This window comes from Apostichopus japonicus, chromosome 15 (genome assembly GCF_037975245.1).
Source record: "Apostichopus japonicus isolate 1M-3 chromosome 15, ASM3797524v1, whole genome shotgun sequence".
NCBI lineage: Eukaryota > Metazoa > Echinodermata > Holothuroidea > Aspidochirotida > Stichopodidae > Apostichopus > Apostichopus japonicus.
Window position 1 is genome coordinate 10364356 of NC_092575.1, and position 26847 is coordinate 10391202.

The window sequence follows — 26847 nt, forward strand, 5'->3', positions numbered from 1 at the left end:
ATTGGGGTGTGGTTGGATGAGGCATTCTGTGTGAGTCTCACCACCGTCCGGTCTTCGCCGTCTTATCCCTCGGCTTCTGTGTGTTAGCCGTTATCCAGGCTTCTTTGTATGAGCCTAGGCTTCTTTGTATGAGCCTAAAGACTGGGAACGTTGATATTTTGTGGCGTTGCGTTTTAGCCTAAGCCATATCAGCGTATCCTGAGGATTACTGTGTGTATCCGTTCTTGTCTTATTCGACGAAATCATTTTGGACACATTTCTGTGTATATGTACACCGCAAAGGGCCGTTTTACTGTGTGTTACGTCCCTGGCCGTTTGACCAAGTTAATCCGGGATTTACTAATAGGACGATCCCGTAAGTTGATTTTTTGTCCGTATTACGCATTTAATTGGTATCTGTATTTTTGATCGCACAGTAGGGTTTGTGGAGAAATTAATGTATTGTATTTCAAGGAGTCCTCGATCTATGGCTCGCAATTCAGTCAGTTTGTTAAAATGTTTATCCATGCTTAGGCATACGAATTTGTAATTGTTTAGGGTCAAATGCGTTTAAAGCATTTAAGGTATTTTTAGGTCGTATAAGTGTGTGCGAATTATAAGTTCGCCTTAGTGCCTTTGGTTGGGTTGATTGATTTTGGAAATTATCATATGTAGTGGAACGGGTAGTTATCGCCAATTTCAGGGCGTTCTAACCATATTCTGTTTCCAAACATCGGGCTGCCGCCATTTTGTTATTGTGATATCTAGTATCGAGTAGCTATTATGTGTTTCATGGTAAGGGTTGACCTGGAGGTTCTTGGTATTATTTGGTAATTAGTGACACCATATTGGTTGTGTGTTGCTTGCTGACTTTACGTCAGATAGGGGCTTTTGACGTCATAGTTTGACAATATTCGTTGGTATAGATATAAGTATAGCCATGTGTTTGCCATTTGGCGCATGCCTGAGAGTAGTTTTGTTGTGTTTTTGTCATATAGGGTTGCAGTGTTGGGGCCCGACGGCTACGCTGGTGTGAGGGGCTCGCCATACCGTCTGGAGCTTCCTGCAGGGTACCAGCCGGAAAAAATCTAAGCGATAGAGAAGAAATCTAAGCGATTGAGAAGAAATCTAAGCGATAGAGAAGAAATCTAAGAGATAGAGAAGAAATCTAAGCGATAGGGAAAAATTAAGCGATAGGGCAAATCCTTAGTAGAGTTATTTGGAAGGGTTGGTCGGGTTAGCGAATGCTAACCGACGTGTGTATTTTTGTGTTGGGTATTTATATGTTTCTTTTGTCGAGACCAAAAAGTCATTGGTCGAGTTGTAAATAAATTATATGTTTCATTTCGCAAAATTCTTGGTGGTCTGTCATTTATTTATGTCATTCGTCTCGGGTGTCGAACGCTAAGCAGATTGAGACGTGTCCAGGTGGGGGATTACTCCTTTACTTGTGACAATCACTCATGCTTTCACTACATCAAAGCATTTTTAACATTTTCGATAGTACAAGAAAAAAAATTATTATTAACTGTTAATGCTATCACTTCATCAAAGAATCTTCAACACATTTCTATTTACCTTCCATTTATTTATTTATCTATCACCAATGCTTTCACTTCACCAAAGCATTCATGACACTTATGAGATTAGTATACATTTGACTTTCATTAATATTTTACCTCTGCCAAAGCATATTCCAAACTCCTGACTCTATCATATACCTCGCCATCATACTCTGTGGGACATTCAAGAGTTGGGTGAGTAGCATAACCAAGCCATCCATAACTCCATAATTAAATGGACATCGTACACAGATCTACAAGAGAAAGGTAACAGAATATAAGGATGCTGAAGGAAAATACGGACAAGTGCACAAAAACAGAAAGAATCTGCAGATCGGAATCCCTCCCCCTGCTTCCTTCCCCAGAAGATGATAACTGAAGGTATGAAATCTCTGAGAGGAATGCATCCAGTGTAATGATGAGAAGCCTTCCCATTTTAAACAAAACAACTGCATAATTCAGGTGAGTAGACCTATCAGCATCGTTAAGTGGAATGACACATGATGTTGCAATTGAAAGAAAGCAATAAATATTACATCCCTCCTAGTAATGTTAATAAATATTACATCCCGACTAGCAATGTTAAATACACTAGGGCTCAACTCTTGGATAAAAATTGGCCATGCCTACTGATAAAAACATCGATCTCACTGTTTTATGTTTTTTTAAATGCCTAAATATGAAGACTAATTGTATTATAACGTCACTTTCTCTGAGAGAAAATCAACCTGGAATAGAGCATAGAGTTGTTAGTTTCAAATGGATTCATAGCAGTGACTTGTAGGATTACAAGCCCTATGCTGTACCAACAGAGCTATCCAGCCATTATTTTCTACTTCTACGTTTCTGAGAGGAAATTAAGCAGCTCTTCTACGACTAGAGTTTCATCTTATGTTTAAGTTACATTGATGATTTATAATTTTCCTTTTGTTCTCTAGTACATGAATTGGAAGATGCGGATACCTGAGTCAAGTCTGTGAGAGCAGAGTCAAACGCTGCCAACAAGTCCTCGCCTGGCATCTCCACCATGACACCGAAGACTAGGAGCTGACTAACCAACAGAGCAGCAGCGGTCTGTCAGAGAGAAACAGATCAACTCACTCACTCATGAAGAATGAGAAATATATCTCCTGATGACAGTATTCAATGGTGACAAATATTAATACAATAAGTACTAACTTACTCATTACGCAGTAATGTAGAGAAAATAATCTCAAAGCGGAGCAATAAGAAGGGGGGCGGATGGAGGGCAAAGAAGGAGGGAGGAAGGGCTTGGAGAGAGAAGGGAGAGAAAAGGGGGTGAGAAGGGGAAGAGAAGGGGAAGCAAGAAGGGATAAAAACGTATAGGTGAAGGGGGGGGGGGCAGAATGGAAAGCAAATTGGAAAGAGAGGGCAGTGGGTTATAAATTGGAGGTACGGACTAAGGAGTGATCAAACTTATTACAAGATAATGTTACTGTATAGCAATCACAAATCAAGGAAACACACTTAATAACAACATGCTGAGATGTGAATTTGTTATAGTCAGTAAAGGAAGCACACTACATTGCTAGTCATAATTATATATTTAAATAATAACAATATGCTGGGATTTGAATTTCAAACTTACTCCCAGATGTTTTTTGCATAGCAGTCACAAATAAGGAAACACACTACAATGCTTGTCATAACTATATACTGAAGTAAAAACAACCTGCTGAGATTTGAATGTGTTATTGTCAGTAATGGTTTTAGGGATTTGTTATTTCCTTAACAAGGGGGTTCAGGAAGGTACCTTCCTTGATGTGGAATAGCCATTTTATAATTAATATTCAATATTTTTTATAGCAGAAGGACAACAATGTAAGAAAAGAGGAAACCAATCAGTCAGTAACTCTTCTGTAGTAATAAACCATCAGTAAAATGAGAATTTAGTAACCTAACAGGCTTGACGTTAACGATGAGCACTTAATAACAGGGACAGCAAGCTACACTGCTACTGCCCTGTCATTGGGTCTCCTAACCAGCAGTATGTTACTTCAATGGCAATATCTGAAGTTCATATCAAAACTGGGATTGACTGCAACTTACCGTATGACTAGCAACCTGTGAGTCTAACAGAATAGCTGCAAACATGACACTAGTGTCAACGAGCCTGATGAGATGGAAATATAGGAAAATACTTTAATAATCTGATACAGCTAAAGCAAAAACAGAGGAATATCAATATTACACACCTACATCAGTGACTCTATAAATGGTGCTATAAATATTAGTTTATAATTACCTCTTTGTTTATGCAATATTTCTATCAATATAAAGGTATATAGTTAACAATTTTGTTTATCATAGTTGTATCATAATAGCTGAACCATCTCCACTAACATTCCTCACAACTTCATGCTGTCATTAGCTATCCAAACTTCCAGATTTTAAATCAAATCTTGAATAATCACAGCTAGTTACACAACACACGTCTTAATAGTCATAGACCTATGCTTAAGTACAACCACAAGATTTCTGTTGATATAAAGTTTCAGACTGTTGTCTTTCTAGAAACAGCAAACTCTTTCACACACTATCTTAGCATCTATTCAAATAACAATAAAGAGTTATCATTGGCTGATGGGATAATGGAGCATTATATGGGGTATATGTAAGGTAATAGTTGAGAGCGTTGTGGTCAAGTAGTTTAGGCAGTGGACTTGTGATCTAAGGATTGCAGGTTCGAGTCCTGGCCAGATCATTGCGTTGTGTCCTTGGGAAAGGCACTTTATCTCCATTGCCTCTCTTCACGCAGGTGTATAAATTGGGACCTGTGAGATAAAACTGTCAGTTGGGCACTGTTTAACTGCTGCCATGTGGAGCGATTGTCTCTTTGTTTGACAGGTAATCGTTGACCAGGGTGATATTGAGATGCGCCTTGAGCACCGTTATGTCTGCCGTTTATAAACCCTCAATATTTTTATTATTATTAATAACTTACATCGGCGGAATGTTCTCTGTTAGCATTACTATAACTGATATTGTGTGTAGAGCAGTCTCGTAAACTATATTCTGGTACATGTCATCAATTTCGAGCTGCGAAGTCAAGAAAAAAGAAGAGAGATGACAAAATCTCAATTTAAAGCATATTTGCAGAACTTTATCAACAACATTTCAACAATCAATACCGAAAATTTAAATTCATGACACACAATTTCACAGAAAAGCATTGAAATTGGTTGGTGACAATAACTTCCCGAACCTATCCGATATGTGCCTCTGCTGAATTTATTTCTTCTTTTGACCTGGTCATTTCAAACTATGCATGATCAATGGTACTTTGAAAACCATTGAAGTGACCCAATCAGAAAAGAAAAGATTTAAGAACAAAAAATGGTAGAATCTTTAGTAGTGTTGAGTATTAACTAAACAGACTCAGAAAGTGTTATTCTCAACAATAGATAATGGATGTTTTAGACTACAAAAAGAATTTTGGCACTTTAAGAAAGTATCGGGCCTTGTGTCATTTGGTACACAACATAAACCTACATATCTTTCTTTGTCTTATATTGACCCACTAAACATTGCTTCTTACATGATTTCATGAATGGATCTTGTGCCACAGTATGGACAAGATCCTTACTTTTTGGGGGTGATGTTAAAGACTAAAAAAATTTATATCACAAAATATTACAACAAACCTTTCCTTGGAGTAGTAGAAGCATTATCTCTAAAAATTCATCTTCTTTACTCAAGAATTCTGCAAACACAGGTGATGCTTGACAGGTGAAATAAACACTCTGATTAAAAGAAAGAGAAAATAATCATAATTATAAGAGGTTAAAAGCTTTTAACAATAACACACGGCTTTGTGTTAAGTTTGTATTATTCATATTATGCATGCTCTTATGAATGCCTCATACAATGTATCTTTCCAGTCGAGCCAGTCAAATGTGATATTTATTACAAAGCCATACCATAACAGATTGTGTTGAAACTTTCTTGGTGAAATTTTCTATTATTCTTTCGTCTAATTGAGACGGGTCAACGTGGGTGGGTGTAGAAACATTTAACAAAAGAAGATAAATGTTTTCAAACATCAAACACATTTTCGTTTACTTTGAATGTCATTATGCCACATTTCAATCTTATTAGGTATCAATATGTGTGATTTATCAAAACAAAGGAAGATTTGAAGCTGTTTACTGAATATAAGCAAGCAAGCAAACATCAGCATCATGAAGATACAACTTCTTAATTTTTTTTTTTTTTCACACAGCACCATCTGTCACAGCCTCACAGTGATTTGTCATATAATCATTGCTAAGACGAGGTTCCTACCAACTGTCTTCCTTTTAACAACTAGAGATAAATGTACACTGAATGTTAGCAAACTGTGCTCAGAAAGTCAGATAAGCTCAATTATGCCAATTATCACCAAAACAATTATGTCACAAGGTCCCCTTTTAGCAGTCTTCATTTTTGCCTTACATATATTATAAAATGATGAAAATAAGAATACACTCTTTTTCATCCCATCATATTGTTCCTACACCCCAACCCCTACCTCCCAGCTGGCAATGAGCCCCCCCCCTCACCCCTCTTGTCAGGCCTGATTATGCTTGTTGTCACTTCAAAACACTGGAAATGCATTTTTTTAATGTTGACCAAACGGCCAAAATGTTTGTCGAACAAATTTAGGGTCTGACTTTCTTAACTGTAACTAAATGGTTGTCCCTCACACAAACCTAACCTGGATCAAAGGTCGTCAAGACAGAAATGTAGTCAACTCAAATCACCATAGAAACCCAACAACAAACAGCTAATTGCAGAGATTTAAAAAATGGGTAATTTGTTGCTGAGATTAATGGCAATTTGACTTGACCATTAGTTTTCAAACAAATTTGACTACTTTTGACTACACATAATCAAAGAATATGGGAAGTATTGACTGCATGAGCCAGTCTATAACATTCAAGGTTACAAACCATTCAAAGATAAGGGAAAATTTTATTCTTAAATATTCTGTGTGAATAAATTTCTGTGGTGTTCATCATTGTGTTTTTTTGTTTTTTTCCAATGTGACCAGACCTGCTGCTAAACCATACACGTGCCGCCAACTTTATTGTTTGCAGATATAGTCTCACCATTCAAGCAAAAATATGCTTGTGTCTTAAAATTTCACCGTATTAACAAAAATTCTTACCTTGAGAGCATTTTCGCCAAACGTGGGATTCTTGATAAATTTGACAAAGATCCTAGTCAGCTCAGGATGTTTCACCATTTGCTCACCAACACAGGCAGCCATCTAAATTTATGAAAAGAGAGAAAGAAATATATCAAATACGAACATTTGATTGGAACTAGAATTACTAGACATGACTTCAGCAAAGAGGCGAGACTGTTTATGATTTATAATCTTATAATAAGTACATGAATAACAGAAAAGTGATTGGGAAACTTAAGACAATGGACAAGAACAAAGAATCTTATGTCTTTATTGCACAGGATTCGAACCAGCGTTCTCTGGGCTTGTAACCGAGAGATGACTAGTTAAAATCCAATTCTGGCGATAAGTTTCTTTCCTTTTTTTTCATTCATAAACTTTTTATAAAATTGGAACAAATAACATGGCAAATTAAATGTTAGTGAGCTAAGAAAGAGCAATAACGTTTCTAAAAATTTCTGATACAATGTGCTGCAAATATCAACAGTCTATGTCATGTTAACAATAATTCTCATAAATTTGATTTCAGGTTTCGGCAAAGTCCCTCTGCTAATTTGGAGGTTTGCCGTATGAGCAAATTAATACCACCGTACTGTTTATTACTTAAGGTAGTGGCTAGCTGCTGCTGTACCATCCCAGCCACTGCTGTACCATTATTGATCAACTGGAATAAAATGATAACAGCCTTCGATAATGGAATATTAAAGACGTGAAGAAAAAGTAAGAAAGTTACTTACACCAACTATCATAGAAAAAATGACATTTAAAGAGCACATGAATGGATTGGGATCACCTACCTTTGTCTTGCCTTCCAGGCACGAGTCCAATCCTAGAGGGAGGTAGACCAATTCGGCGAGACAACCGACAGAGAGACCGCATAGCTGCTCCCAGTGACTGCTGGCATCTACATCATCTTTCAGACCGGCTAGAATTAAATGTAGACGATAGAGAAGGTTACAGAGGCTGCTAGTGATTTTAATACACTTGGAAATGTTACAGTTTAATAGGTTTCTGTTGGAATAGTAACAACACGAATACCTGTAATATTTACAAAGAAATTAACCTACAGTAGTCAAGATAAGAAGGAATCATGTGATTGGCTGGTGAGTGAGTGCTCCACTCTCCTACTAATGAAAACATTTGAATCACACACGTCTATCAAATTAGAATGACTTTTAAGAGACTAACTTGCAAAGTTTTCATGAGTAGTTAAAATAAAAACTAGGAGGAAACTTTTTGAATTAAACCATAAACAAAGATCATCAGTCTGGTCTCATGAATAACTCCATATATTCAGGTCTCGGAACAAAAATTAATTTTTTAGAGAACTTACGGTGAAGCAGCAACAGTATGATTAAGGTCGGTATCTAATTACATGTTCATCTGCTTACCTTTATAATTAAACCTGACAGCAAACAATTTATGCAATACAACACAAACACTTCATCTCTGTAATGCTTACTTCAATCTTCTTGGGGGAACAAGGAACTTTTTCCTGGTGCAATTTTCTTGCTTTACTCACACAGGGTATCAATGTATAGTGTATTCCAAAGCAAAATTTCTTTTGAAATGACATAATTCTTTGACATTTACCAGATAATTTCTTTAAAGCTGCTTCATCAATGTTTAAGGTCTGCAGCAGGGCAACCACACAGTCACCGTGATTGGAACCCAAACCAGAATAGAAGCCAGTAGCAAAATCTGGTGGTGATCTGTCCATCGTCTCGCATTGATAAATAAAACACTGAAATTTAAAAGAAAGAAAAGAAAATGCATGTTTAACTTCTAATGATATCTTTGCCCATTGAATCTATTAATTCTAGAAATGTCAAGAGTATAATAAACTAATATACAGTGTATTTTCATTACACAAACATAGAAACACTAGCAGAGAAAATCACTAGCAGATCAGAAAGTGTGTAACATTTTGATAATTTTTACAAGGCAGAAAATAAATTCCTTCTGAACTGTTAAATTGTTCTTTAGCTAAAATCAAAGTTGCCATTTTAATTCAATTGTCACATTTTATAAATATTGATATCAAATCTTAAGTGTAATATTTTTTTTAAATTAATTCAGGTTAGCTTGTTGGATTTTACAAATATAGCAACTCTCACATATGCACTCATGACTTTTTTTTTTTTAAATTAATATCACAACATTTATTTGTTAATGTTACATTTATAACAAAAATGCAAAAACTTAGCCTACAACAGTTTTAATAGCAAATGTAACAACAAGCCTGATCTACTTTATGTATGAGAATTAGGTAGAAGTTGATATTGGCATCAATCTGGTACGACTAGTTATCAGTTGACGACACCTTTTCAGATCAGTATAAAATACCTGACCACATTTTCACTGAGTTTACTTGATTGAAGCTGGAAACAGTGGAGCCACTATGTCATAATTGATGTCATAATCTAGTCTTTAACGTAATACATTATAATTTGGTGGCAAGAAATTACTAATCCACCACCAGTACCTCCAATCCCCAATCTTGATAGAATATTTTATGACAAAGATATTTCCTTCATATCACTTTGATGGTTTATGAATGTTACTGGCCCAGCAAAGCAAAATTCATAATACACTGTAAGTTAAGTTGGTTAGGCCAACATTCCAAATATATGCACAAGTCAATGAGAAACACCAAATAAGAAGATCATGTGATATGATGATATCATAGGACATCAAATATTAACCCACTTTCTGGCTAACAAAGATTTAAGAGTTAGGAACAAGAAATTGGCTATGACAAATATCTCCAGAATGACTGTGATTTTCTGGCTTTTTAAAATTTGTGAAATAGTTCTCAGTTTAATTAGACTTCATATATGATCAAACGATTTGATTAGATGACTCATTCCTACTATTGAAATATTATTAATATATTTATCAAATGATTTCTCACATAAATTGCTTGAGTCCTCAGCGCCAGTTGCTCGTCTTGCTTGACGTGCAGTAACCATGGCAACAGTCCAGAGAAAATTAGCGCGGACTCCATCATACTCTTAGCTCTGAAATACGAAACACAATAACACCTGACATATATAGTTCAAATACACCTGAAATTCTGTTGTTCACTCCCCATGGCAGAAATGTTGGCAATTCACAAGAAAATTGAGCATGGAAACATTCATCTCATATTAGCATAGCACAATACTATGTTAAAAAAAAACATCACATAAAGGGAAGAATTCATCTGGTATAGCAAAATATTTTGCTTAAATGCCAAGTTAATTCACACATGCAAAGCTTCATGTTATTTCTTGTAACACAGATACATAAGTATGTTGTAATATTGTAGTATACATATAATGCATAACCTCAAAACTTGATACATTATTTCCTGCTGAGAAAGCAGTTATAAAAGGTTAACTTAGAACAGACTATAGCATTGCCAGATACTCATTTATATTACATAACCGGTTTTGCACTTTTTCTTGAATATTTCAAACGAGAATTTTCTTGGAGAGAGCAGTCGCATGCTAGACTAACCTGTCGATGTTCAGTTGTAACCCAATATCAGATGTTGTATAGGCTGTAATGACCGAGACTGTGTCTATCAATATTTGACTACACCAGGGTTGCTAGCAGTAAAAAAAAAAACAGAACTTTCATTAAACATGAAGGACAGTTTCGGTGAAAGTAAGATGAAACTACCACTTTGTAAAAAAAAAGCAAAGACTAGTATGTCTTGCTCTCAATACATGAAAATCTCCATCCCACCCGGCCCCTCCCTTTATGATCTGTAATAACTACACAGTAGGACAAGCCAATGTTTAAGGCAATATTTTTAACTAACCTTAACAAATACACAATCCATTTCTTTTCCTAAAAAAATGTATTCTACATGAATTGAATTCAAGAAAACCATCATTTGATGTTTGCATAAAATCAAGTGATACATACAAGCAGTGATGTCAATCACCTGGGTGGGAAAGGCAAACAAACTGTCTCATATTTAGAAACAAGTAAAAGGTACGAGGATTATCAAATACTTTAACCAGAAAAAAATAGAAATTCCGAGAATATTTCCCAACTCCACACTGCATATGTTGCATGATTTATTTTTCTAAGTGCGTCTTTTATATTTGGTATAATCCTAAGTACCTCTGAATAAATGCAAACGAAAAAAAAAAATAAATAAATCTCTTGCAGTTCTCTGTTTACCTTTTTGACAGTTGTATTGTCCTTGAGTTTCGTGAGGAAAGTCAGAATCTTGCCAGGGATCGACAGATTTGAACAAAACTGTTCCAGGTCTTCAACACAGCTGCATTCAAAGAAAGGGAAATTAATTTTTAGAAAAACTGGTAAATTTTAAAGGTGTCCATCTGCCTTTAAGTAATTTACATAAAAAAAATTAAATTAAAAAAATTAATAAAAATAATATTATTTTTTTATTTTAAAATTTAAAAAAATGAAAATTTAACCGTATCTAGGTCATGAAACCTCTCTCTTTACTGAAAATTAGTTTTGTTTTCATCTGAAAAACAAAACCACAATAGTCTTGCTAGTAGTACTTCACCATATAAAAATCTCTGTCTCCTTTGAACCAGAGAGGGTAAATATCTTTTACAATAAATCATGACGCAGAGTTAACCACAGCCTTTAATATGGATGAGAAATAACAATAGACATATAGATCAAATATATAGGACAAACTAGAGTGGGAATGTTGAGATAACAAAATAAAAAAAATCCACAACTCTAAAGTACAAAGTCAAATTTTGTTGGATGTAAGATCAAAAAGTCTTGACTTAGAAATTTGATTTAAAATGTCCATTTTGGTTAACCACATAGATCAATCTGACTGAAAAGGAAATTATTTCCTTGGCTAATTACTGTGTGCTGTTCTGAGCAATAGATGATGGCATAATACCACATTATACACCTCCCCCTACCACTCCCCCCCCCCCACCCCCAAACACTGTCAGCTTTTTGTTCAAGAATTGGGGCTGAAGACATAACTATCATTAGCTGCTAAGGCTTATCCTAGGCTAGTTGTGCCTTTGTGGACCAAACAGAAAGCTTCATTTCTTTCTTGTAGAGACATTTTTTCCCATTTCCCATTCTGAAAGTTGTGAAAGGCAGCCATGCACTTTGTAAACCTCATGTCTGGTTCACGCTATTAAGGTTTCCTTAACTATTTTCAAAACGAGTAAATCGCTTTACCCTCTTGATCCCAACAGGTTACAGATCACCTTCAATGCCAATCTTAATCTGGAAGCTCCCTCCAGCATTCCTTCTAAAACTTGGCCTATCGTCTCATCCAATCTCAAGGATATCTTCTGGATGAGGCTAGGGTCACAGATTAACCCCTGAAGGGAGCTAGGGTGGGTGGCCTCTGGGTTGGTGACCTCACAGAGGGCATCCCACTCATCTTCACTGTCTAATTCCTGCAATGAAGAGAAAATAATAACATCTAAAGACTGGAATGTTGAAAGATTGGGGTCACTGTGAGGTATTGTGGTTAAAGATACAGAGCTTTGGAATGTTGAAGTATTTAGGATGAAGATAAATTATTGGGATATAAGGCTGACTGACTGTAGTAACGAACATAGAGACTATTAATGTAATGCGATAGAGATAAATATGACAAAATCTTGATCAGTCAGATTTTCAAGCAAACTTCTTTGGCTTTTTTTTTTTTTTATACCATCTGATATCTGCTGTGAAAGTTGAATCTTTACAAAGAGACATGTTGGAAACCAGCAATGAATATGAAGCAATGCAGGGCACAGCCAAGATATGCCACATGACTATATGAAAACTAAACCTGTGTTAAAAAAACGTTAAAAAAAACCCCCATAAAAGTAGAATAATAACAAATATTTTTCATGTCAAATACAAGGGGTGAAAATATTGAAGGATTAATACCAAACTAGGGAAAACTGTGGCAATTATTTGGTAAATACCTTTTGCCATCAAGATGCATGTGATTCTCGACAGTGGATTGCAGAATCTTCTGCCACCATCTCTTTTATGCAAAACTCATAAATGACTCTATGTAGATGATGGTTGGTGGGAAAAATATTCACCAGCCTTAAGAAGCCTCTATTTTGGAGAATTCTGTCACATGGAAGTGCAATTCTGAGTCGATAATCCTAACTTTCACCATAACATACCTGACTTAAAAGTTTCAGTGGGACTGACTTTGGAGGAGGGGATGAGAGGGGGGGTTTGGCAACTGGTCTGGAATTCAAAAAGTTATAGATTAAATTATGAGTAAATATTTCTTTCAGAGGATGTATATGGCTGTTCAGTCTGTTACCCCGGGCCTCCCTTTTGGCCTACAGCTTTCACCTCTCTTCACACAAAGCCTACCTCTTCGTCCCTCAGCTGCACCTGGTCCAGACTCCGCCTCATCTTCCCTCCACCTTTCTTCACCAATTTACGACTCTCCACCTCCACCGTGGGGAATTCCTTGTTGTAATCCTGACTGATCGGGTTTTCGCTAGGGGATGGTTTTCCACTGGTATTGTTCTTTTCTTGTTTTGGTTTTAATTTTTTACTCTTTGATTCTGGTTTATGCGGTTCAGTCCAAGCTTCCTGCTGACCATCAGCCTGTCAGACAGAAAAAAACAAATTTGTGATTTACGATGTCAAAACATCAGTTGTGATTCATTATACAGACAAGGCTAGGCTGAAGTTCATCTGCTATGAAAGTGTGTTAGGCTAAAGGTAAGAGACACCATAAACATGTTTGGGCCAGAGTGTAACAAACTAACAATGTATTATTGTATTATAATGTATCATTACAGTGCCAATACAACCAGCTACTTGTACTGTGGCCATAGGATAAACACTACAGCTATCACTGACTTTAACTAGTCTATCAACCTATTTTTAAGCATCCTTGCTACAGTTCATTTCTCAATCGACTTATCAATTTATGAAAGATATTAACAAAACATTTCTATTTTAGGAAAGTCAGTGTTTTTTATCTTTGTACCATGAATTGAAGTACATCAAAGACAACTACTATAAGGAATTGGACACAATTGACTTTATTCTTGTCAAAATATCCAACGAATAACATTTGGCATTTGAAGTACTTCTTTCACTTTAATCTCCAAAAACTTTTTAACAATATGAAAATTTGGCACCCAAAACCACAGTACAGTTAAAATTTGAAATATATTTTCAGATGCTACAATGTTCATGAAAAACTAAAGGTTCATTGTATGAAACCTAAAATCATTGCTGCTATTTGTTGGAGATGTTAGATGGACGTGTCTTCCAGTTGTTTCCCTGGATAATTCCTAGCTTCATACTATTACCTGTGTTTCTTCTTGTTCTCTACCATTCAGTTTCTAGTTAAAGTTTAAAAAATTCTTCAGATGCTACAATGTTCATGAAAAGCTACTTTGTCTGAAGGTTCATTCTATGAAACCTAAAATCACTGCTGCTATTTGTTGGAGATGTTTAGATGGACGTGTCTTCCAGTTGTTTCCCTGGATAATTCCTAGCTTCATACTATTACCTGTGTTTCTTCTTGTTCTCTACCCTTCAGTTTCCTCATGATGGTTGTCCCCGGTGCTACATTTGGTTTCTTCATCTCTACTGCCTTCTTCTTTGCAGCCTGGACCTCGATGGTGGGCTCTTCGGTAAACGGAAACTGAATGCTCTGACTCAAGCTATCTGGAACTGAAACAATAGAACAAACTTGAAAACACTGATTTCACAATACTCAGATGTAGAAGATAGAGAGAGGGGTGTTGCGGGGAGGAGGGAGAAGGGGTTCATGGGTGCACATGAGTTAAGAAAAATGTGATTTTTGTGTTCTTGATATTGTTGGCCTAGTTAATAATCTTTCAAAATCTACCCCCAAACAAAATTGTAAATTGTTTTTCTGCATCAATACCTGTATCTCTTCAACAAAGTTAGTTAGTTACTACTTAACCTTAGTAGAAATATGTCCTGTAAATCCCCAGTAGCAAATATCAAAACAGCTTATACATGAGTATGAACCTGTTAAAGTTCCAAAAACCAATCTTGAGATTAACAGCTAGATTGTTCTGTGTACTGATATGGTAAAGAAAATTCAGTCTTGTCTTCTGAGAGAATTTCTGATCCCTTTCAGACGAATATCTGTAAGTGCTTTTTTTGTCTATCAATTATAAAAGAACAAAATCCATCTGTATCAAATCAGAGGTTTCCAATGTCAATGAGAAACAATGTACCAAAATGACCGAGATCTCATGGTGAATAGATGATGAAGGTGAAGTTACGATCGAAGGGTTCAAAGTTACTTACCCGTAACTTTGTCAGCTATAAAGGGGTGGTGCATCAGATGTGGCCATGAGAGTCTCTGAGAGGGGTTCTTGGTGAGAAGACCTTGGAGCAAACTCTGGAAGAGACAAAAAGAAACTGGTAAATACCAGCTTGGCCACCTGAACAAATGTTAACTATTTTATTGGTGGTTAATATAATCCTACTCTGTGTTTTTCACTCTCTCAAGAGCTGATAACCCAGTTAATTACCCACTTTTGCAAAGCTTCATGAAGTTTTTTTACAGAGGAATACACTTAGATGACTTTACCTGAGTGTGGTGGTAGAGTGGAATGTGGTTTTAGAATAAATTATTACACCGTCATTTATATAGCGCATAATCCACAAGTTCTGTGCGCTTTACAATTAACCCTGGTCATTGGTAACTTGTCACACCTACACACCAAAGTGTGCACAATTCAAACAATCTCTCCTGGGGCACAACAGTGCACCACAGCCACGTGTCCCCTGGGGGACTTTCCATAGGGTGCAGCCACAAACCGGCGCACGCAACTATATTTACAACACGCCCTCAAAAATCAACCTTTCTTTGACATGGTGTTACCTACCTTAAATTCAGGACTCATTGATTTAGGCCATTTCACTGGATCCTGTGCAGAAAAGAGAAATACCACAAAAATATACCAGTAACATTCTCATATGCAAACAACATTCATAGACCAATTCAAGTACCTTACACAAGAATAAATGAATAACATCATAAAAGTGCAAACGTATTTCAGCTAGGACAATTTGATCACAAAGATATTCAGAAATGATTATGTCAGAATTGTAAATCATGTAAAATTTTTGTGATAGCTTTAATTATAACTGTTTTAAATGGACAGGATAATCTTTCAAGCAGTATCTGCATATAACCATTAATATCAGAGATAGCAATATTATGACTGGAGGGATGTTAGATGAAAATTAATCTGATAAAGCTTTCTACTGGCTGATTTATACATTCCATTATTACAAAAGATTGACTGAATCTGATACTGTGAGTCTAAATCATTTCTAAGCGCACAGATCGTTTCGTAACCTACTATCACATTAATCTGATTAACCCTTGCAATGGACTGATTATACATTCTGTTATAAAATATAGATTAATTGATACCCACACTGTGAACTGTAATCATCTCTTACGTTCTGCTGTAGCCTACCACCACATTCTATTATAAACAAATTGAGCCTAGCTCATGGCTTACCATACAAATTAGGTACATTTTGATCACCTTATCACATTGAGAGATTTCTTCAAATAAACTTTAATTCTCAGAAAAAAAAAGAAAAAAAAATTATAAAAGGAAGTCCACAGCCAATAACAGCCCAGGTTTATGCAGTAAGCCTTGGTGTCTTCAGAGTAAAATAATCAAAACGTTCTTAAAGGAACTTACCTTAATTATAAGACTAACAAGTTGAAAGATACTGTTGGTATAGAATGGTGGTGTTCCTACAAATAACTCGTAGAGAATGCAGCCTAGAGACCAGAGGTCAGTGGTGTGGTCGTATGGCTTCTCTTCAACTAACTCTGGTGCCATATAGAGGGGGGTACCCTGTCACAAATAAAGAAATATATAACAGTAACACAGCACCATGCATTTGCTGAGAATGAAAATTGTCACTTTCAAAGATGATTGCAAGATGATCTTCTTGTTTTTTGCTAACTTGTTTATATAACTTTATCCTTCATTTTACATCAATTTCAATGAGAATTTGCTAAGCTGGGAGAGCCACATGGATTCGTGGGTGCGATATACTTTGTCTTGTGTTAAAAATGCACTAAGACAAGTAGATATTTCACTAACATCACAGTTACAAACATAGGTTGGGTAATGAATATAGCTTCAGGATACAGAAATGTGGTTAGTTTTGACCCATTTTTTGGAGCGAAGTTGGCTCTAGAAGATTTTAACAAATGATTCAAACTTGTCTTTCTAACATGAGACCTACAGTATAGTCAACACATGCAAAGTATTGGAAGTAAAGTTTACCCGATTAAAGGGGAAACAAGTCATGGAGTAGACCACACTAAATTTGGTTTGAAATACTTCATTAAACAAAAGTATTTATTTTCAATGACACATGGAGCAACCTTGTACTATTCCTAATACTTCTCTTTTGTATTAGTGAACCATGACTATTTCTACAAATTGAATATGCAGAAAATACACATAATTTTAAATGAAAAGAACCTTTCGATTGAATTACATTAAACAACAGAGGAGTCAATCACAACAACCACAAATGCTGTTATTGATGGATCAAATTTGATTGAATGCAAAACAATAATTTATGTAGTATTACCTAACAATACCATACACACCTTATTTAAACTCTGACATTTCCAAATGTATAACAAACTTAACAGGTGAATTCTCAGCATTGCATGAACAAACAAAGTTTGCAAACCTTGAACCTACTTTTTACTTCTACAATAAAATGTTTTTTCCCTGAAACCCTTTATATTTTAGACATTGATTCTCTCATCTAAATAGTTGATATTTTCAGGTATTTGAAGTCCACTATTACCTTCTTTATCAAGAACATTGTATCTCTTTTCTCTCACACTTTTCAGTTATGCATTGCTGAACCCTTGTGTCATTGCGAGATTGGAGTCTACCTTCACATTCAGTTTTGTTCACATACCTTGATTGATGTTAACACTAGTGTGTGCACACTCATTGCTCTGGCGAATCCAAAGTCACAAAGTTTGACGACTCCTCCTTTACCAAGGAGGATATTCTGTGGTTTCATGTCTCGATGGAGAATCCTGTGAGAGTGAAGGTAGTACAATGCTGATACCAGCTCACAAGCAATCACTTGGACCTGGGTAGAGCAGAAATGGGATTGCTATTGTTATTCTACTTCAACAATAACAACAACAAGAAACCAATAAAGGATATTCTTAAATGGTAAAAATCAAACAATTGAACAAACAAGATATTTAAAGGCACACTCTCAGCTAGGAAATTGCTAAAATCAAAAATCTTGTCTCAACGTATTCCCCGATTAAAAAATAAAAACAATGCTGCCCTCTTCTCACAGCGGCAACATATTCATTTCTTTAATATGGCATTCCCATCCTTAGCTATAAACAGCATACGCAAATGGGTACCGTTTCCGCGAAGGTATCATATTTCCGAGATTCTAATCTGCCTCTCAGTGTTGTGTAACCTATAGGCACACTGTGTAATTGTACTGTGTGCTACTCTAGTTACGCAATTTTTCGATTTGCTATATGGAACAGTGCATATTGTACTGCTGGGAAAACGCTATACCAGCTCGTAGCAAGCAGGTAGTTATGGAAAGTCATATGGGCCCGTATGATCTCGTGCTGCCGATTTTTGTTGGAGAAATTGCTGAAGAAATAAAATGCGAATAGTTTCGTCGTGTAATTCTCTATAAACATGTGACTGAATGTGTGCTGCTTATGTACTGTTATTTGACGAAACGACTTGCTTCTGGGCTAACGTTCTTCAATACTTGAGTTCAAAATAAAATAAAACAGTGAGCAAACAGCTTATCCACTAGAGAGCCTGTGTAGCAAAAACACGCACATAATACAGACAGGTTAATGAGCATGGTGAACACAAAGAGATAGATGTAAGGGGATTAGTAGACAAGGGATGGAGAGAAGAATGAAAGATAAAAAACCAACAGGGGAAGAGGATAGGTAGGAGATAAACAGTGGAGGGACAAAGAGAGGATTAAGGGAAGGGGTAGGGAATAAACTGGAGAAGGACAACGAGAAAAGTGTGGAGAACAAAAGGGGTGGAAAAAGCTATGAGAAGAGGAGTAATGGGGGAGGGGGGCAAGGGGAGAATGAGGGGGAATGAAGAAAAGTTAGTCATGTCCTTCCTGAATGTTGAGCCCATGAGGTTGAATGGTGCGAAGGCGTAGCATCCACAACCTCTCTCTGCTGATTCGCACTAGCTCAGGACGGCTACCTAAGGATTCAGTCCCCTGGGCCTATAGAGACATGTCATTAATGGTATGGTTGCATAGCTCCCAACTCTTGAGAAGGCAAATGCTGGTCCATGCCACGAATTGCCGTCCTGGGGGAGGGGTATATGGGGGGTGTCTCCCTCCCCTTTTAATTTTTTTTTTGGAATCCTGGTGATGCCTACATGTAAACTGGTGGCACCTAGAAAGGCTTTTGTCACCCACAATTTTCTGAGAAATATGCATTTTTTTGTGTGTAACATCAATAAATTGAGTAGTAGGTGATAATTCATTCTTGCCCGTGGCATGAAAATGTTCGCTGCTCGCCCCAATGAATTGAAATATAGCCTAATTTGAGGTTCAAATGATGATGTAAAGGAGGTTTTATACTCTATTATGCTAAATGCTAAAGAAATGATGGTTGCTAAGTCCAAATTTGATGTAATTTTTTTTATATATACTTGTCAATTACAATGCAGGTTTTTGGGATGCTTGCGCGGGTCAGGGGCTTTGGGTGTTAGAATGCGGGTCCAACCCGCGAATTGTGGGTCAGTTGGGAGCTCTGTGGTTGGGAAGGTTAAAGTGTTCTCCAAAAAACCCTAAAAGATGAATGACCTTCGGCACAGGGGTAAACTGGACTCCTCCAGCTGCCTTTACTACATTTTACTGCATTACTACAAACATATGGTGGCTTCCACGCCAACTCTCGACCAGAGTATGCTGTTTTGGCCCCAAATAAACCAGATATTCAAATATGGTTACCTTTGGTCAGAGTTTGAAACTGGTTTTATTACCACCTTCCAGGAAATTTACCTCACTGGGACATTCAGGCATCTTATGCTTTCAATTAGAATGCCTTAGAACAATTTGGAAAGTAAATACCTCTAGGAACATATTAAATATTCTAGCAATTATAGCATGCTAAATTGGGGACAATACTACATAGCCCACCTTGAAAATATCCTGTAACCTACTCTGGATAAACACTATCTAATATGGAAGAAATGCTTTGGTTAAAGTATGAATATGGTCACTTGAACATTAAGAAATGCAAGTGAGATAGTGGTAAGTTTTCCCTGCTCATGGTTATTGTATATAGTTGAACTCAATGTAACAACTGTACAGATGCAATCAATGTGTTAAAAATAAAAACATGTTACAATACTGACTTACCTAACTTTAGAATAAGCAATACAAACAATAGTAGGGCAGTGTTCCAAATACGGAATGCAAGGACATATACCCAAATAAGGCTAGGAGACACCATGCCTCCATTGTGGAACTTCTCCATGATACAGTAAGTATAGCAGCTTTACATGCAAAAGAACTTTTGCCAAAACTTCAAAGGACCCTATAATGTCCCCTGCATTTCAAACATCTCCATCTGCCACTATCTCCATCTGCCACTGGGCCCGACTGGGGTTATCATGTGAGCACTGAATGAACTGTTTATCACTACTAGCTGCAAGTTAGAGTACCTCTTCGACACTCTATGACATCACAAAATATGTTATGTTAAATTGATTTCACGCAATACAAAATAAAGACAAGTTATTCTGTACCAACAATAAATAACCCAAGATCAATGTCACATTAGAACTACTGGTATGACTGAACAAGCTACAGTAATTAAAAAGATCAGATATTGCTATCATGAAAAGCCAAATAGTGTACAATCAAGTATGTAGTGAAACCAATATTTCAATCATTTACTTATTTAATATGACACAGTTGTAACTTTGATGACATCAATTATGTAGTTTACTTACACTATGAATGAACATGCAAATCAATGCTAAATACTACAGAAAGGAGAAGGACACATAACGCACTGAATGCAACAATCAATGTTTGACACCATGGAGAAGATAAATTCTTATGATACATTGCACTAGCTTAGTAACTTCATTTTACTGAGACACCATGTTTGTTGTTGTCTGTTATGGTACAGTTTGTTCAATTGTCTTGAAGCCTTGTGATATCTACATTCTGGATACTTGTTACTCCCATTGTCCACTCTTGTGTCCTTGATGTATGGTATTTAAATAAACTGAGAAACTGCTTTGACATCAGCTATTTCAAAATTGTCCGTATCCATGTTAACAACGTTCACAATGCAAATCCATAGCTTTTACTGGAGAACAAGAAATATGACAATCATCTTACGTAAAGTAGAGAAGCACACATTAATTAATGAAACAATCCAACACAAATACTTCCAGTTCCAACCCTTATATCTGCTTGCAAAACATCCATCATGCCATAACGCTATGCTGTGCTGTAATGTTCCTCTAAAGGATGTTCTGTACATCTGTAATGTGAAATGAAAATGGGAAAAAGACATATTTATGGCATTGTGTGAGGACAGAAGTGTCACAAAGATATACCTGTTCAAATGATTTTCCAAGATATGATTTATTTGATTTTAATTGCAAAAGAGACATTCAGGCTCATAGCCAAGGTAACTGGGTTGGAGCCAGCATAAGTGTTATGTTTGTTTATTCACTGAGATTGTAACTTGCACTCATTGTAATAACTAAAAATTATTGTTCAAATCTGGGAGAAAGTAGACCCCTTAATGATGCCCCTAACACGTTAAACTAGAAATATAGCTCACACTCTAAATTTGCCAAAAATGTCAATGTCTTTGCTGATATGAAACTATATGCACATGACAACCTGATCAGATTACAACTACAGTATAGGCAGTTAAGAGTAACTATCTTTAAGCAGTGCAAGTACTGTACTGTATGTACGAATGATGCCACATCATCATGAAACATAAAAAGAAAACATAAAGAGAAAAGAATAAATGTGCAATTTTTGAACACAAAATGCTTCAGACAGGTAGGTTGCACATTCTACAAGATTGGTAAATGTCTTTATTTTTCAGAGATAAGGAAAAATACTACAGGTACTGTTATCATTAACTTGTGGGGTTTGAACATTTTTGGGGCCCTCACATTTACAGACCTCCAGTGGCTGTATTAGCACCATATTTAGCACTACATGTCTATGTCATTAATATAACATAATACAATAAATGAATAAATGTGTCCAATGTCCTAAATCTGGTTAGTCATATACAGTCCTACAGTAGTAGACTGCAGACCTAGTTAAAATGTAGACTTATTTACAGCTCATGGAATGGTTACAGTATGTACATCAAAAAATTACCAGTCTCCACTGGGGTATAGCTGCTGGAGTGCATTGCTGCATCAGCCTCTGTTGGGCATGGCCTTTCATTGAGGAACTGGTGTTATCTTTTCTGGTTGATCAGTTTGGATACCAACCTCTCGAGTTTCTTAATTGGGCACACACCTTCAACTGAAAAAGACAAATAATACCGGGATGTGCAAAGTTAATAATATATCAGAATGCATACTGTATGTATGCATAGCAGGGAAGTGCTCATAAATATTTGAGTGCCAGGCAGATTGGGCGGTAGTGTGATCCACACCCTGGGAGAGGGATTTCATGGGTGGGGTACCCCCCCCCCAAATGGACAAATTTCGCACATGAAGTATGCTTAGGTGGTGCTATATTCCTATTCTGTGCCATATATTCTCCCAGATTTTGGTTATGGTAAAACTTATTAAATTATCATCAAAAAGTGTTGGGCAAAAAGGTTAAATACTGTTTGTGCGGGGCAGCATTCAGAACTGCTGGGTGTACAGTAACTGCCCAGTGTGAGCAAATCCCTGACATAGTGAATTATATAACTTCCAGCAAAAAATTACTGAATACCAAATTTTGCCCTTTACTAAATAGTCAAAAATTCAAATCAATTTTGCAAACACAGAACAGTAATAACACTACTAGTTAATACAGAACTTTGCTATTGGCAGCATAAATTCATCACATCTGCTTTATGATTTACAGTATGTATAGTGTCAACTCTGCAAGTATTCAAGAATGGTCCATTTACTAATATAGTGCAAACCTAAACTAGTGATGTGCAACAATTTCTATTATATTTCTTATTTCTATGTTAGTAGTATACACCTGCAGTATTATAACTCATCTACTAATACCTTACATACACTAAATGTCATAACGTTTGATGTTACAATGGCAATGTCCTAGTAGGCTTGCTCATACACTAATATGTCACCAAATTTCATCATGTTCAGGGATGCATAATTGCTTTCAAAAATATAGGCTTTGCTTATTTCCAAGACTAAAAATTACCGAATATTCTACAGGTGTGCCCTAAACAATGAAGTGTTTAAAAGATATATACTTTAGAAATTTGATATGGTATATAATGGGTGACCATTCTAGTTCTCTCACAAATCAGTAGTATCATTTTCATTTTGTATAATTTTTAGAACTGCATGATCAGATTATGTGTAGAGCTATGAAGCCTATGATGTTGTTATATTTTGGCAAATGTCTTTAATTTCTATATCATGATGAAATTATCAATTATTGTAAGACGGACTCAACGACCCCCGGAATGGTGCGTCTTGTCCGATGAAGCGCATATTTGGTGCGTTATTACAACTACAATATGTGCTTCAGTGTCCGTCAATGTGCCATGCATGGTGTATCCTTTAAATTAAATGTGATAAATTTTGTTGAACATAAAATGGTGGCATTCACAATTATTGGTGACATTGATTTGTTTATGTTGTCCTTGATTTTATGATTAAACAACGATGATAGCAAACTATCAGGTTATGAATGCATAAACATGTGAACAATATCTACTATCCTTCACTAATTCAACAAAGGAGCCTGTAGAGCTAGTGTAGCTTCTTTCTGAGAAGGCTTTTGAGTTTTGAATTAATTTGGAAAACTTAGTAATATCAGTTATCACTTTACACTACAGTTACAGGAAAAGCCGCTACCGTTTTTTTAAGTTACCAGTTGGGAGTATTATAGGCAAACTCTAATTTGGGTGAAAGAGTTTAAATTACAAAGTGGCTATTCTTACGACTAGTCGTAACAATAATTCCCTTTTACGCATGCACAGTTGCTTTAACGTGGCTATTTTCACGACTAGGAGTACTCTTTTTACGACTAGGAGTAACAATATTTTCCGGTTAAGGGTTGGGTTAGGGGTTAAGGTTAGGTTTACCCCTACTACATGCGCAGTTGCTTTATTTACTTTACTGCGCATGAATTCGCCGATGTCGTAAGAATAGTTTATAAATAATTGTTACGACTAGTCGTAAGAATAGCCACGGCCTTTAAATTAATGCATACATTTTTTCTTTGCAAGTGGAGAATCATCCACAGCTAAAGTGGCTATGCGGATTGACAAACAAGTGAAGCAAAGTAAATATCCTAGCCTATGCATATTAGACTTAAAAAGGTAAAAGAACCCAATGCCTTAGTAACTTAATTCATCTTGGAGTTGCTCAGCAGATTCGAGGTTATTTCACCACTTAAGAACCCATTCTCAGACAACAAAAAAAGACAAAACTGAAATGACTACACAAATTAGTAGTCTATAACTGAGAATGACCATGCATGCAAATATGCAGTAAATTTTCAAGTTGTCAGACTAATTTATTTGTTGCTAGGAACTCTATAATTGTGCTGGTAAAGTAGAGTAGGAAATGAAAACAGTTACTTTATTGCGTATAGGCCCGTCCCTCACGTATCTCATTGCATACTAGACTTACAGTTACAAAATAAATATGCCCATATCAAAAATGCTCTTGACAGGAATAACCATCAAATTGAGGCAGGCCCTCCATGGTGCATAATTTTATAATCTGGGCCTGGAGCTAGGCTACAGTAGTCCTACTTTTGCTATTGCTCCGCTCATGAGAAGTTGCATTTCTTTCGGGTTTAATTTTCTTGTGGGGAGATCTCCCTACCAAATCCATATTACACTAATGTAGGTTAAGTCCTATTCATATTTACAAAGCTACCGAATCATAAACCAAACACATGATACCGCACACTTCTATACTGATCATGCTAGTAGGCGAATATAAGTAGAAAAGCATAAATAACACTTCATGAAATGTTCGGCCTAGGCTAGGCTACAGTTTGTACAGCAGCCTGCACTGCAGTAGCATGGACACTGCGGAGTACGGACACCTAAGCCTTAAAACACCCCAAAACTATATCTCATGGTATAAATCACCTGAAACTATACTTGATATGGTTGGGTCGTTTTGGAGAGAAAATAACAGTAGCTTCGGAGTTTTTCATGCAATTGGCTCTTGCTGTAGGTTGTCTCATCGTGAAATCGCGTATTTCTTAGGGGTGTTCGAACTTCGCAGTGTTCCAAACTTCGCAAAACTGACTAGGCCTATACTACTACTGTACTAGCCTATGTCTCTCGGTGTATTAGTTGCCTTAGTTTGTAGTACTCGTGGTAGTAGTAGGGCTTTCTAGTCACTTCGCCCAACAACCATTTCGCCCAACTGCCATTTCGCCCAACCAGCCTGGTCATTTCGCCCAACCAGCCTGGTCATTTCGCCCAACCACCCTAGTCATTTCGCCCAAACAGCATGGTCATTTCGCCCAACCGTGTTGGTCATTTCGCCCAACCTTATTTTTACTAATATTCAGTCAGAATAGTATTATTTTTTCCATTCCACTATAATTTGATTTATTTTGGGTTAGGTTACTTCGTAATAGGTAAATAAAAAAGTGAGGTCCGCTCGATATGGATCAAAGTCTGAGCAGTTATTTCGGGTATAATGGGAGGATTACACTACTTTAGGCGTTTACGCATACAATGGAAGTTATATTATTATACAAACACAGGGGAATCGGTCTTCATAAAAACCTATCAAACCTAATCCCTAAAACACTGATTCATCCTACTAACTAACAATTCCCGAACGTTTCCTTATTAAATTGAAAAAAAATATATATATAAAACCCGTCCGTAATATTGAAGTACTATATTTAATCAATTTAACCACTGTATCAATGTAACCACATATGTAATCACATATGTAATCAATTTAACCACGACTTCAACTTTCCTTAATACTCGGTTCGAATCCCGTAACGTTAAGAATTCCCGAACGTTTCCTTTTGAAGTATCATATTTAATCAAGAAATGACCAGGCTGGTTGGGCGAAATGGCCAGGCTGGTTGGGCGAAATGACCTGGCTGGTTGGGCGAAATGACCAGGCTGGTTGGGCGAAATGACCAGGCTGGTTGGGCGAAATGGTAAGGTTGGGCGAAATGGCAGTTGGGCGAAATGGTTGTTGGGCGAAGTGTCCTGCTTCCGTAGTAGGCCTAGCTAGCATGATCTATTGAACAATATAACAATGAAGCCTACGGCAGACCAAACACTTCGGCCGGAAAACAGTATGCAGTAGCCTAAATAGTAAATATATAACGTTAGTTGTTAGCATAATTTGCTGCCTACCTTCTCGTATGATCTGCCATGCCAGTAAATGCTCCGCGAAGGTAGCATTGGTCATTTTGTCGATCCCCGATCTCTGTTCCAGTAGATCGTTTTTGGAGACCCAGTCCACGTACGTAGCACCAGCTCAAGTACACTTTTCATTTCATGTCCGTTTTGTCGCTCACTGCTTTTGGCATTGGGACCCACAATAAAGCAACCTGTGCCTTCCACCTCAACAGCGCGGCGACGCGGCCGCAATATTCACGTTACGTGTGTTATGCTACCACTGCATGAAACTGTGCTATATATTACGTATATTTCCATACAGGGTACACTGTACACTGGCAGTATATTACAAATACCGTGTCACGTGATTAACGGTGAACCATCGAAACATATGAAATTGGCCCGCCCTCTAAAAATTTCCTAGCTGAGAGTGTGCTTTTAACAGTCTCATGTATTGTTGACAAAGATCTTCTTTCACTTTGTGTGATCAATCTGCATTTTATGATCCAATATTGCAACCATAAATGCATCCTAACTCAACTGTACCTCAGCAG

At 36.7% G+C, this 26847-nt stretch overlaps 1 protein-coding gene and 1 long non-coding RNA gene across 4 annotated transcripts in view; both read right to left on the reverse strand.

Annotated features, from left to right (window-relative positions):
- LOC139980753 (serine/threonine-protein kinase 36-like) overlaps positions 1 to 26847 on the reverse strand; it is a 48034-nt gene that overhangs the window by 17367 nt on the left and 3820 nt on the right. For both annotated transcript variants that reach the window (XM_071992655.1, XM_071992656.1), the window contains exons 5-22: positions 17665 to 17844; positions 16413 to 16571; positions 15579 to 15620; positions 14995 to 15088; positions 14222 to 14385; positions 13063 to 13302; positions 11911 to 12134; positions 10909 to 11008; positions 10234 to 10325; positions 9647 to 9752; positions 8326 to 8476; positions 7530 to 7657; positions 6712 to 6813; positions 5207 to 5305; positions 4507 to 4601; positions 3612 to 3675; positions 2505 to 2615; positions 1659 to 1795 (exon numbers count right to left, since the gene is read on the reverse strand). In XM_071992655.1, the coding sequence (XP_071848756.1) occupies positions 1659 to 1795; positions 2505 to 2615; positions 3612 to 3675; positions 4507 to 4601; positions 5207 to 5305; positions 6712 to 6813; positions 7530 to 7657; positions 8326 to 8476; positions 9647 to 9752; positions 10234 to 10325; positions 10909 to 11008; positions 11911 to 12134; positions 13063 to 13302; positions 14222 to 14385; positions 14995 to 15088; positions 15579 to 15620; positions 16413 to 16571; positions 17665 to 17844 (2288 nt within the window). The remainder of the gene's footprint in view (positions 1 to 1658; positions 1796 to 2504; positions 2616 to 3611; positions 3676 to 4506; positions 4602 to 5206; positions 5306 to 6711; positions 6814 to 7529; positions 7658 to 8325; positions 8477 to 9646; positions 9753 to 10233; positions 10326 to 10908; positions 11009 to 11910; positions 12135 to 13062; positions 13303 to 14221; positions 14386 to 14994; positions 15089 to 15578; positions 15621 to 16412; positions 16572 to 17664; positions 17845 to 26847) is intronic.
- Positions 21133 to 26733, reverse strand: LOC139981071 (uncharacterized). Of its 2 annotated transcripts, none has more exons than XR_011797772.1 (3): positions 26309 to 26733; positions 22138 to 22287; positions 21133 to 21271 (listed from the first exon to the last, which is right to left on the reverse strand). It is a non-coding gene; the product is annotated as an uncharacterized lncRNA (long non-coding RNA). The 2 variants fall into 2 exon arrangements; XR_011797773.1 differs by having other exon boundaries at positions 21178 to 21271; positions 22125 to 22287.